Source organism: Grammomys surdaster, unplaced genomic scaffold (assembly GCF_004785775.1).
Source record: "Grammomys surdaster isolate TR1022 unplaced genomic scaffold, NIH_TR_1.0 141, whole genome shotgun sequence".
In the NCBI taxonomy this organism is placed as follows: Eukaryota; Metazoa; Chordata; class Mammalia; order Rodentia; family Muridae; genus Grammomys; species Grammomys surdaster.
Window position 1 is genome coordinate 5,967,655 of NW_021604599.1, and position 14,144 is coordinate 5,981,798.

The window sequence follows — 14,144 nt, forward strand, 5'->3', positions numbered from 1 at the left end:
CCAGTACACACTCACTGGAGAGTCCTGCACCAGTACACACTCACTGGTTGTAGTCCTTATCACTACTACCAACCCCCTTCATAGCCAGACTACCTACAAGTATAAAGGCAAGATTTAATTTTAAAAAGGTACTGTCAACTGATCAATTTTTTTTTTGTCTCTGTATCTCCAAGATAAGGTTGATATGCCTGGTTAGCCTTATCCTATTATATTTTAATCTGGTGAACTCATCCTTAATATTGAGAATCAGAAACCTAACCATAGACACACATATATCTAACTTAACAGCACTAGGAGGGGCTGGAGAGCATTTGTTCTTGCAGAGGATCCAGGTTCAATTCCCAGTACCCACATGGTAGCTCACAACCATCTGTACCTCCAGTTCCAAGGGATCTGACCTCTCTTCTGACCCCCTCAGGCACCAGGCACATACATGATGAACACGCATACACACAGACCAAACATTCATCAGATAAAACAAAAGAACTCTAAGAAAAAATAACATAAGGTTACCCTCCCCCAAAAAAGAAAGAAAAAATATTTCCTTAGGTCTATTACCCAACGGGCTGTGTGAAACTGACCAAGTTACCAAGTTCTGTGTCTGTTTCATCGTTTGCAGAATGGGGATGATGATAATACCTCTCTCATACAGTGGTCATGAGGTTTCAGTAAGATCGTCTGACTACAAGGTCAACTTTTTCATCTTTATTGATCAAGGACAAAGAGAGAAATCTAATCACTGCATGCCATACAATAGAAAACCCCATGACAAAAGAGAGCACTTCCAGGATGTGGGTACCATATTAGCTGGCAACTTGGGGAGCTATTTTCTGGGCCAAATTTCAAAACATGTCTGCAGTTTCACACAACCCAGCTCAGATGCTCCTTGGGTCAGTGGACTTGCTGGGTGTACCCTACCAGCTGCTCTCAGGGCTACTTAGGAGCAAATTCTATTTCCTAACTAAACCCAGATTTATTTACTGGGTGGGTCTGTTTTCTCCTCTCTGACTGACTGTATAAATACATTGATTTACAGAGACCAGGAAACTCAATGTAGCTTCCTGTACTTAAGAGTCAGGATGTCAGCCTCATCTGCTCAGCTCTGTGCCTGTCCTGCAGGACACTTACAGAGAGCATTGGACTCAGGCCACAAAAACCACCCACTGTACACCAAATGCTTGTGCTTAGCTACCTAAGGCCTTTCTCCACACCTTCAAACTGAACACAGATTGAACTTTTAGCTTGTCTCTCCAGTATTTAGGCTTATGGTCAGTGTTCAAAATGCAATCTGCTTCAGCCCTTATCTTAGGAACCGACGTAGAATCTGTACTGCCTGGCTCTCCAGAATGTGGTCCAATCCCATCCCATCTGAGATGAACTAACAAGGCAGCACACTCACTAAAACACCTGCACCTCTGCCTCACCTGCACAGCATTTCTGAGCACTCAGATCCCACTCAGCACACAGGGTAATTATGCAAATCACCACTCTACTCTGCATTAAAGAGAAATGTAAGTGATTTCTACAGGTTGGAAAAAAAATAAATGAATTAAAGATTTAAACTGAGCATACCAAAAAGTTTCAGATGTGCTCCCCCCCCTCCAAGGGAGAGCACAAGCATTTATTAAGATGAGCAGGAAACAAAACAAAACAAAAAACCCACTTTCTTTTTCTACCACTATAAGGTAGTTCTCTCGCCTTCCCCAAACCACAACTTTTTCAGTTCTCATTTTTATTCCGTTTTCATCCCGAAAAGGAAAAGAGAATCAAAGCGAAACGAGAAATGTGTCTTCATCTGGAGCGTTGCCCACTTGAAAAAGGACAAGGCTCTGCTTAAGAAGTGGCCAACACTTCTGCCGCTGGCCCCCAGCCCCAGTCTCCTCCAGCACACATGCGCAGTGTACAGGAGGGCATCCGGCGGTGGAACAATGTCACTTCCGGTAAGTTCTAGCTCTGGAGTAGGTTTGGGGAAGGAAGACCAACCCAGCGCTGTAACATGTTCTCTTTGTTCGTTAAATACACTAGGAACGGGGACGGAAGAACGGAAGTGCATAAACTAAAATGTCTTTTTTTTTCCCCTGGAAGATTAGCAGGATGTTTATAAGCAAATATGCTTTTTTAATGGGGTGAGGGGATGGTTTAATATTGACTTTAAAAAATCCTTCCATTATTTAGGTTTATTCAAAATGTTTATTAAAAATGCCTTTATCCAATAAGGTTGTCTGTCCTTCTATGTCAGATTTCTGCACAAGTTTTATAGAAACAACACTTGCAGCTGGAGCAAGGACCCCTTGCTCTATTAGAAGGAGATATTTCCTTTCCTCTTTCACCCATAACCTCCTTGTCCACTTGGCCAGAAAACAATGATCTGCCCAGATATTTTCATTTCTTACTAAGCATGGCAGCTGGGACATACAAAAGACATGGGCAGTGGGTAATTAAGTTCTTCTGTTGACAGACATGTGATGAGGTAGGAATAGGCAAAGAGGCGGATGATTAAGAAGAATACCCCCTTTTCTGGAAATGGCCCAGAAATTAAGGCACAGTTAGGGTCAGTTGACATGAAGTATTAGTTACATGGATGTATTCAGATAACAGAAACTTCACTGTTTAAATTTCACTACTTCGTTCATTCCCATTATTTGGTGGAAAGGCTTCTCAAATGAGGAATTCGGCATCCTACTTTCTCATGCCGTGGACTGTTTCCCTGATCAATTGAGGTCACTTAAAATCTGCTAATGCCTTTGGAGGCCTATAGTGTGGCAGGTGATATCCCAAGACACACTTCACGCACCATGGAATATGCTCATATGACAAAGTCCCATAATGTTACCTCTTGGGAACTTCACTTTGTTCCCTCCACTCTGCCTAGGTGCCAGCAATCTTGATGTAATCAGCTGGCCTCTGCGTAAAACCGGTTGTTAAAACCAGCCATGCATGAAGATGTGGGAAGCAAAGATGACCGGTTCTGTTAACAATGGGCCCAGAGTAAGACCGAAAAGTAGTTGTGTCAGGAAGCTATGATCTCACTCTTCCCGCACAAGAGTGGAGAGCTGAGGCGCCCCCATACGCTGCAGAGCCTTTCCCTGGTCTGGAGGATTTGGGTCAAGAAGGAGCCCTTTGGGGAAAACGGTCAAGAATATGAGTTCTCAAGTCTCAACTGCTAGGGTCTGGATCTGAATGCCCTCCATGCAGCAGAGGGGACATGTGCCAAGGACACGGCAGCGCACCAGTGAGCAAGCAGGGTCTCAGTGTTGAAGCTACACACACAAGTTTTCCTTTTATTTGGCCAAATTCCCCAGAGCTTTAGTTTTAGAGCTTTCCAATTTTACTGAGGGTTCAACCTGTCATTTCCCTGCGTGGAGTTTGGGGTGTCTTTTCCAATGATACCGTTTGGTTCCTCTATCTATCAAAAGGCTCCCTCCAGAAATCTGGGTATAAAATAATTTTTTTCTTTAAAAACTCAACTCTAAACTGATAGTGCAGGTATATGCTTATCGTACTCAGAGACAGGCAGAATGCTACAGGTGCCAAGGCTAGCCAGGGCTTCAAAGAAAGAACTTGTCTTAAAAATAACACACACGTGGGCTGGAGAGATGGTTCCGTGGTTAAGGGCAATGACCACTCTTCTAGAGGTCCTGAGTTCAATTCCTAGCAACCACATGGTGGCTCACAACCATCTGTAATGGGATTCTATGCCCTCTTCTGGTATGTCTGAAGACAGCTACAGGTCACTCATATAAATAAATCTTTTTTTAAAAAATGACACACACATACACACACACACACACACACACACAGAGGAAAGAAAAAAAACACATTCTATATTCTAAATGTTTGTATCTCCCCAAATTCCTATGCTGGAATCTAAATCCCCAAGTAGATTATTATTAGGAGGTAGAGAAAATTAAAGCCATGAGGAAACGCTCTCACGAATAAGACCAGTGACTATGTAAAAGGCTACAGAGTTTCCTCACCCCGTATATTGTGGGAGAGTAGAGTACAGGTGCCTTCTATGAACCAGAAAGCAAGGACTCACCACATGATAAATTTGCTGACATCCTAATAGTGTCGGAAGTCCCAGCCTCGGAACTATGAGCCACAAATTTCTGCTGGTTTTGTTTTTGGCTTCAGTTTTATGACAGGGTTTCATTATCTCACGCTGGGATTGAGGGTCAGGATATAAGTGAAGATGAGAGTGACCTTTCGACCCGCCTATATCTACCTCCCAAGTGCTGGGGTTAGATAGTCGTATGCTACAGCTAGCTTAGATACCCATTAAAAAATATTAACTTGTTGTGTGTATATGTGAAGTATGTAAGTGTGTGTGTCGGGGAGTGGAGGTCAGAAGGAAAACATGGGTGTCCTGTGACCTACTCTATCATTCTCTGCCTCATCCCCTTGAGATTTCCAACGGAATATAGAATCTAATTGGCGGCCAGCAAGCACCAACAATCTTCCTGTCTCCCTACCAATCCCTCACCACAGCACCCAGATTACAGGCGCACACAACCACACCTGATTTTCACACGTGTTCTAAGGACTTGAACTCAGATCGTGCTGCTTGCATAGCAAGCACTCTTACCCACTGAGACATCTCCCCGGCCACTAGACTCATTTCAAACCTACAACCTACAAGAGTTCACCTTCCTGGTAGCTCTAGTTTTCGAAACTAAATCTATCAGAAAAGAAACGCTAACTCGAAAATTAAAATATTTAAATCAAATATACTAATCAGAATCCCTTCTCCTTACCTGAGTTCCTAAACTTAAAACAAATATCCCAAATTCATTGTTCTGATGGTTATTAGCTTGTCAGCTTACCCAAATGATTGGAAGTCATTCATAGGAGATGGTATTTGTATCTGGGGAACATTACAATCTCTACTATTTAAAGCCCTGATAGCTAAACCATAAGCTCTATTTACACTTGACTGAATGAATGAATGAATGAATGAATGTAGAGAAAGGGGTCATGTGTACCACAGCATGCATGTACAGCAGGTCAGGAGACTATTCTCTGTAGTCGTTTCTCCTCCTGTCTTTATGTAGGTTCTAGGGATGGAACTCGTGGTCCACTGGGCTTGTCAGGTAAGCACCTTCACCAGGACCTATCTTGAGATGCATACTTGAAATGCAACCTTTACAGAAGAGCACTTTAAAGCCCCTTGTAGCTCTGCGTTCTACCAGCATGAAAGAGTCATGTCCCCAGAAGGCCATGCAGAGGACAACATCAACCACCTCTGTTATGTAATCATAGCTTCCGATTCTTATCCCAAGGAGTCTAAGAAACAGGGCACATGGATCTGTTACCCTGCTATGAATAAATGTTATAAATGTTTCTATCATCCAAAGCCTTTTATAACAACAACAACAATAACGATGTAATGATAGTCAGGTTTCTATATCTGTGAGTCCCAACTCTGTGAATTCAACCTGCCACAGATAAAAAATACTCAAGGGCAAAAATGCATCCATACTTAGTAGGTATAGACTTCTTTTTCTTGTCATCATTCTTTAAACAATACAGTGTATCAACCATTCCGATAGCATTCACATTGTAGTTGGTATTTCTCTTAAATAATCTACAGATGATAAAGTACACAGAAAGGATATGCATAGTTTAAATGCAAATGCCTCACTACATTTCATACCAGGGACTTGAACATAAGGGATCTCGGTATCTATCTGCTGGGGTCCTAGAAGCAATCTGCTTCCGACACCAAGGAATGACTATAATTTGAAGGATAATCACACCTGGGAGATCTACTTTATATTCTCATGCCAGAAACGACGCTGTGTCCTCTGAGAAATTGGGAAGCAACTTCCTTCTGAATGGTGAGAATGAGATCCGTGACCCCACCTCCTTGTGGCTCTGTCAGAAAACTCAAGTCCTCTTTGAAGCTCAGCCGCGCGGTAACTGCGGGGGGCTATTGTGGGCTCTACATCCCTGACCTGGAGATTCTTGCTTCTTTTTAAAATTTCCCACATTTTCGGCTTTCTTATTTGATAATTTTCTTTTTACAACAGGTCTCATCAAATGCATAAATGTTATTCCAACAAAAAGAGTAAGAAATAAATAAATCAACAAATATTGAAAGACTCGGTTGGGAGCCAATTTGAGCAGGGAGTTCTATAGCTGGATGCAGAAGATACAGGGCTTCCTAACCTGGAGTATACCGACAGGCTTTCAAGCAACCTTGTACCTCTTAAAAGAGAATACAGGATCTTAGGAGAATGTACTTAGTGTTTATGTGTTTCCTCTCAAGGTTCCCAGCTTGAAGGAGGGTCCACAATTAAGAATCACTGCTCTAGGACTCTTTATAGCAGGAACCGAGAATCTTAGCCAATCTCAATGGTTTCTACCAACCTAGTGCTTCTGTGTGCAAGAGGCTGCTGATGCAAGCTGGACCAGAATGATATTCATTTGGTTGTGTATTAACCTACCAGATGGTCTATTGTAGCTAACAAGAGCTGGCTGCTGCTGCTGCTGCTGCTGAGGCTGCTGAGGCTGCTGAGGCTGCTGCTGAGGCTGCTGGGGTTGCTGTTGTTGCTGCTGGGGCTGCTGTTGCTGCTGCTGCTGCTGCTGCTGCTGTTGCTGCTGCTGCATGCCAGGCAAGGTCCTTTTTCCCTGGACTGCAAGCTGCAGAGTTTCAGGGAGAGGCTGGCCCCTGGCCAACATTTTGTAAGCTAAAATCTGAGCTCGAAGCTGATGCAGCTGTACAGGACTGAAAGGCGAGGGACCTCTGTTAGGCTGGTTCATGGCCTGCAGATCTCCTGGGATGAGTGTTCCTGGCTGGCTCGGCGGCATCTGGGGTGGAGTTGGGCCTCCTCCAGATATAGGGCTGGAGACGTGCTCTGGGGCTCCCAAAGGAGATGGATGTGGTGACATATAACCTAAAATAAAAACATAATATCACAGGCTATAGCAGATGACTGACAGAAAAAGAGACAGGTAGTCTTGAGTACTCTAATAATTTCCTAGTGCAACACTACATGATAGAAACTTAAGGTATTAATAAGTTAACAAGTACATATAATTTAGAAGTTTAATCCATAATATAGTTTTTCTAAAATTTAAAACTATCTAGTAGGTACATTAAAAAGGTCAAAGAAACAGGTAAAGATAACTTTATGACAGTTTATTTAACACCCACAAGATTAGCATTTCAAAAAAGAGCTATTTTGTATTCTTTTTTCATAATAGGTCTTTGACACCCTGTATTTTGTGCTCACAGAACACCTGGATTTCTCTAGCCACATCTCAAATGATCAATAGCCACTTGTACCCTAGAAGGCAAACTGTGGGTGGTTGTTAGATACCTGCAGAAATGACGATGAAGGACAGTATTCTACATTAGAAGTAGTTCCAAGCTATTCAACAAAACGAAGAGGTCTAACGTGGCTCTGTGCAGAATAGACAGTGTCTTATGAAGAAATCAAATATTATTTGGTTGATTATCATGCAAGCTGTGACTAACTGGCAATTACAGTCACCGTGCAATGGTTGTGCACAGCATCTCAACTGCATTTGTCCAGAAACAGGCCAAAGCGCAGGTAATTTATATGGGAGGTGCTGGGACACAGGGAAGAGTATGGCAAGGAGATATATGGGAGGGAAGATAGCCAATAAAAAACGCATTACTAAGCCAGCTGTTGCAGCGGGCCTCAAAGATTAATCCACTGCAGAAGCTTTGCGATACAAGATAAATAAACTACCTAGGCTTATTCCAGGGACGGGGTTAAGAAGCTGGAGCATTTCAACTCCTACAGTATCGGTCACTACTGAAATCACTAGTCTCACTAATGGTGTGGGAGCTCATAGGACACTACTCCACTGTAGGTAAGGCAGGCATCACCAGTCAGAAGGGAATCAAGATGATGATGATGCCAGGGCACGTATAGGCACAGGAATGGCAGAAGGACCAAAGCACACTGGGGAGGGCATATACTGCCAAGATCAATCTGCTGTACAGGCCTTTGAAGGCAAATCCTGTTAGTTTATATTCTAAGGTAAGGCTGCAGAGGCTCAGAGTGAGCCACTCAATGTCACACAAGTAAATCTTTGTAGCACAGCTTGTTTTGGTTGGTTGGTTGGTTGGTTTTTTGAGACAGAGTTTCTCTGTGTAGACTTAGCTGTTCTGGAACTCACTCCATAGACTAGGTTGGCCTTAAACTCACAGAGATCTGCCTGCCTCTGCCTCCAAAGTACTGGGTTAAAGACATGCATCACCACTGCTGGACCTATAGCTCAGGTTTTAAAATCGAGTCTGTCTGGATCTAACGCATATACCCTAATATACATTTTGTTATGTCAAAATACGTCAGGTAAAATCTCAAGTCTCCAGGTATAACCCTTAGGATATCACAAAAAAAAAAAAAAATGGAAGGCACCAACTTGGGTTTTAACATACCAAATTGAGGAAATAAAGAATATTTTTCTGAAGGAAAAGCCAAAACACACAGAAATTTCAAGGGAATAATTTCAGAAGGTGGTGTGGTAACATCACCTACCTATAACAATAGATGACTGAATGTTGTCAGAGAGAGACCCGAGATAGAGAAAGGAACTGAGTGGGTACTGCAATCCAACAGTTCCCTTCAGTTCAAACAAAGTACCAATTTTAATAAAGTGAAAGAAGTCCCAAGGCAGAACAGGACAAACACAGACGAAAAGATGTGATCCTTTCATGAGCCTGTGTATTTGATGGTGACTGTAAAGGTCACCACAGGCCTGGCTAGATATGAGCTGTGTGTCTGAACCCATGTCAAGTCTGTATAAAACAGTTCCATGGCCACAAAGATGCAGAGGTGGGTAGCCCCCACAGACCACTATCATCCTGAAGCCAGGAGACAATAAATGATAGTTACTTTTATCTGTGCTTTTGCTATTTGGAGGGGAAAAACAAATGAACACAATTCCCTGAAAAGAACTGGTATTCTTCTATTGATTATTAAGAACTGAAACACCACACAGGAGCACACAACACCAGGATTGGAGTTCTAGTTAGTTGTCTATGTAAGCAAGCCAAGGAACTCTCCCTGAAGTTAGCCTGTTAGACTGTAGCATAAATATCCCAACATGTTACTATTTATAACAACAAGTAAGGTATCTATAAGATTTTTAACGTCTGCCATTGATATTTTTTCCTGTTCATGAAGCTGGTATTCACCCTTTAATTGTAAGCTGATCAAAATGGCTGTTTTCTAAACACCTTTCTTCCCAACTCTGAATCTAGTATAAGAAGGAAAGTGTACATTTTCATATTAGGAAGATATGACACAGGAGTTGAGAATGGTCACTAGTCTCCTGCTGCCCTCCCAGTCTTCCCCATCTTCTAAGCTGTCACGAATAAGATGATCCACAAGTCACAGAATTCCTGATACAAGGTCTAAAATACTGGACAAACCTATATAAACGCAACTGTATAATGTAGCTTATTGAACCCATTTTTTTTTAAAAAAAGATTTATCTATTTATTTTATGTGACTACACTGTCACTCCCTTCAGACGCACCAGAAGAGGGCATCAGATCCCATTACAGATGGTTATGAGCCACCATGTGGTTGCTGGGGATTGAACTCAGAACCTCTGGAAGAGCAGTCAGAGCTCTTAACCACTGATCCATCTCTCCAGCCTTTGAACCCATCTTTTAAGTCATGAATAAAGCTTTGCTATGAGGTTGAGCTAAGAGCAAGCGTACGTTACAAAGATGTAAGACTGCATTGAACGGATGCATTGAATGGATGAACTCAAAGCTCTGGAAGCAAAACAAAGAACCTGCAACCAAGAGCTGCAGAATGGACCTCAAAGGCCTAAGTTAAGTAATTGGGGATGTACTACTGAAGGGGATATTAAGACCCCAATTCCTTCTTCTTTAGCCATGTCTGCCTCTGAGGTGCTAATAGGTAAGTAGGCCTCCTCTATCCCCTTGCTCTTTCTACAATGTACTTTACCATCTCAGACCTAAGCTCACAGAGCCAAGGTGGACGGAAACATTTACAATTGAGCCAATATAAACGTTCCCTCCTTCCAACTGGACTGTCTGGAATATTTTGTAACAACAATGAAAAGCCAACTAACATACCTGGCCACTGAAAAATCAACGCAGGAAAACAGTGATAAGTTTGACAAGAAGGAAACGGACAGAATAAAATTCATATGGCAGGATCAGTCAATAGGATAAGAAATTCTACCTCAAATTTGGTAGAAAGAGGCTGGGGGTAGGAAGAAATTGTTTCCCAGAATTTACAGAAGATGTTAATAGAATCATTCTGTCACTGTGACATTAAAAATGTGACAGTGGCTTAGCCACAATGAAAGAGATTTTTTTTTCTACATGAGCAGCATCCCATAAAACTTGAGGGAAAACAGATTCTAAATGATGCATCAGCATAACATATTTTGGTAATTATCCTTAGTTGAGAAAACAGAGAGAAGAAATTGCCTCCGAGTAAATCTCCATTTGTGTGAAGATGACACTGGTGCTGAAGATACCACTCTTCTGAAAGTTTTCTTTGGTTTACTTATCCAAAAGTATCACAAAAATGGCAGTTTTCCTTCACTGGTCTTCAAGAGTCATTATCTCCCTAGTTTCACCTTGCCTTGGAGAGAAGCAGTAAGTTCTCTCCAATAAATAATCTCAAATTTTTAAGTACTAATTTTATACATACATTTTATATACAACAACATGCATGTATATAGATTATATACACACTAAATGTATTTATTTATTTATATGTATATGTATATATATATATATGTAATTTGTGTGTGTATATACATATATATATATCTGCCTATAAAAGCATTCTTAATCCTCTGTGTTAAAAATAAACAATATTATCATCAGGACCAAAAGGTACACAACTATTTACTGAGGGAAATGGTTTTGCCTTCCAGGAATTACCCTAAACTACCCTAAACTGTGTTCTGAATTAGTTAAAGCTGGCAGCCTTCTGATCAATACTGGCCCTCCCTATAGCTGTGTGCTTAGAAAAAAAGCTTCCACAGTGGGATTTTCAAGACATATACAATTACCAGACCAAAAGTCTTTTTAGATCATTATATAAAATAGACATTCATTATTATACTGACACTGTTGTATTTTTAAAACGTTCACACAACAGTCTACAGAACACTTTACAATTTTAAGGAATATTACATGCTCGCTCTGACTCCACTGACTGAAGGCTCTTCCATTTCCAAGTGATTAACACCGATGCAATTTATATAAAAACAGAATTATTTCAAAGCGTAGGTTGTTGTGTGTACAGTTTGTTTCTGTATCTAATGGAACACAGTGTGCCGAGTCGTACAGAATGGTATAGAGCATTCTGCCAACCAGGATAATCCAGAGGTAAACAAAATAATCTTAAAGGGAGACAGGGAGTCAAGCTATCAGAGAATTTTCAGAAGAGACAAACGTGTAACTGTTCTCAATTTTTAAAATTCAGGTGTCTCTATTTGTTCCTTCGGGGCATTCACACAGTGCCAGTCACTTCTAGATGGCAAGACCAGGAGCAGAAAAGGGTGAAGCATCTCATCTGGCTTTAGTAGTTACTGCATGCAATTCACCCATACCTCCCAGTTACTGAAACTGAGGTCTCATTATCACTAGGAGCAAGTACACAGGGCCCTTTAGAATTTAAGTGATGAACCTAGAGGGGCTGCTACAATCCATTCTCAAACTTCTCCTTCCTATCCTGCAAAAGGCCTCGATCCTCCAACGCTCCTCTATAAAGTCAAGATTTCACAAGTCAGCTGGGATAATTATGGTCGCCTGCTACCGAGACTCTGATCAGACCCTGGGAGGTTCAAGATCATAAAAGCAGAGGGATACCCTAATGTCAGCCTCTGTGACCTGCTTATAGTTTGGAAAGAAAACAACCGTGAGCATGTTTCCCTAAATCCTCACAGCCCAGTCTGTTTTGTGGTGTACCCCACTGTAAATGGAGGAAAAACTGATACACACCTAATTACAGGAAAGTCTATTGGACATATAAACCACAGGTATCCTGGAAGAAGACCCACACACCAGTGTCAATTGGCACTAGATTAATGCATGGGCCTTATGTGAAAAAAAAAAAAAAGACCAATTGGTGATTCTGCATTCAGGCTATAGATATTTTAATGACTTGAAGCAGTTTAATATTCCTTCAAGAGCAAAGGAAGGACACATGACATAGATGACACAAAGGAGAAAAGAAATTCACATATGGATTAGCTATGGTCAGGAGTTGAATTGTGTTACTACCAACAAAGAAACACTGATATCCTATCCTCTTTATCTGTGAACGTTACCTCATTTGGAAACGGGGCCATGCAGACGTCACCAAGTTAATATGAAGCCATACTAGATTAGGGTCCACCTTGATCAAGTATCAAAGAGAAACAGCTGGATACAAAGAGTGAAAATGCCTTGTGGTGACAGAGTTGGGGTGGGGGTGGGACTAGAGCATGTAAGTCTAGGAATGCCAAGTTTTACTGGCAACCAGCAGAGGAGGGGAGGGGTCTCCTCTGGCACCTTAAGTGACAGGCAGTCTCTCCTGACACCCTGGTCATGAACTTTTAACCACTAGATCTACAAAAGGGTAAATTTGTTTTGGGCCACTAGGTTCACAATTATTTGCTATGGCAAGCCTAGAAGACCTATAGAGTCATTGAACCAGCAATGGCAGGTGGTTTTGCTGCCAGAAAATGCCACCTTTGACCCAGGGTGTAAGAGTCAACTCAAGTGACACAGGTGTTTGGTTCATGAGACTTTTACAGCTGTGCAGTTGGTGGTGGAGAGACCTAGATTCCTTTTCACTCTTATCAGTGACTGACTATGTATTCTCAGAGAAATGAGAAAACTCCCTAAGTTTTAGGTCTCCCAATTATGAATTGGGAGTGACATCATTTTTACAAGATCAAAATAAGGATTCTCAATACATGACATGAAGCTCTTGGATACACTGAGTTGATAAAATCATCAGGATTTAGGAAATACAACTCCCCAGATGAATAATAAATAGTATCTTGTTGGGTGAAAGGGGTGGTAGATTCCTATAGACAAAGAAAGCTCTGGAGCTGAAAGGGTTTGTGGCTCCATGAGGAGAGCAACAATACCAGCCAACCAGAGCTCCCAGGGTCTAAACCACCAGCCTGGGAGCACATAGGGAGGGATCCATGGCTCCAGCTGTATATGTAAGGGAGGATGGCCCTGTCGGGCATAGGTGGGAGAAGAGATCCTTGGTCTCATGAAGGCTGGATGCCCCAGTGGGTGGGAATATGAGGGTAGGGAGGTGGGAGTGGGGGGGTATGTAGGGGCACATCTTCAGAGAAGCAGGAGGAGGGGTGATGGGATAGGGGGTTCCTGGGGTGGGGAATGGGGTAAGGGGATAACATATGAAATGTAAATAAAACATCCAATTAAAAAAATATTTAAAAAAAGAAATAAAAGGGGGTTTAAACTTTGCTTAGTTTATCTTTTGATTCATTTTTATAACAAGAAATAAGCTTTAAAAACTGGGTCAGCTGGTTTTATTTTTAAAAAAACTTTGTACAAATAAAAGTTTTTATATTCATATTCTTCAATGAAAATATCAATGCTTTTACCAAAAATTAACATTTTAAAACACTGAAAAAAAAAAGGAAAGCTAACTGGGTTTAACCATCTTTAGACACACAGGTTAAAGTGGTTACTAAATTACTAGCAGAAAAGACGGATATTTCTTTAGTACAGTATGAAGATAAAATCCAATGTGCAGTGGACACAAACCTTGGCTGTGCTGATCCATTGGGCTCTGTGGAGGGCCCATTCCTGGGTGTGGTGGGCGCATGCTGGTGCCCTTCATGGATCCACAGTGGACATCTTCCACAATCCCCTTGTCATGTATCCCATCCATGGGCTGAAACATGTAAAGGGCATCCATTAGATACCTCTTTAAGTCACATTATATCTAACAAGACTATCAAAAGCCATCCCCAAAGTCTTTAAAGATATGACAACCATTCACTATCCATTCCATAGGCCTATATTTTTAGACTTCATAAGTAAAAAAACAATAGGAAGAGATACTACGTCGACAGGATCAGCAAAATCATCTCTAAGTCAAAAAAAGTAAGGCTTCAAAAGTGGTTGACTTTCATTCTGTAGCCAA

General features: G+C 41.5%; 1 protein-coding gene across 5 annotated transcripts in view; it reads right to left on the bottom strand.

Annotated features, from left to right (window-relative positions):
• The window catches only part of Smarca2 (SWI/SNF related, matrix associated, actin dependent regulator of chromatin, subfamily a, member 2), a 166,726-nt gene that overhangs the window by 134,228 nt on the left and 18,354 nt on the right, over window positions 1–14,144 (bottom strand). For all 5 annotated transcript variants that reach the window (XM_028764074.1, XM_028764072.1, XM_028764073.1 and 2 more), the window contains exons 3-4: window positions 13,763–13,892; window positions 6,447–6,896 (exon numbers count right to left, since the gene is read on the bottom strand). In XM_028764074.1, coding sequence (XP_028619907.1) covers window positions 6,447–6,896; window positions 13,763–13,892 — 580 coding nt within the window. The remainder of the gene's footprint in view (window positions 1–6,446; window positions 6,897–13,762; window positions 13,893–14,144) is intronic.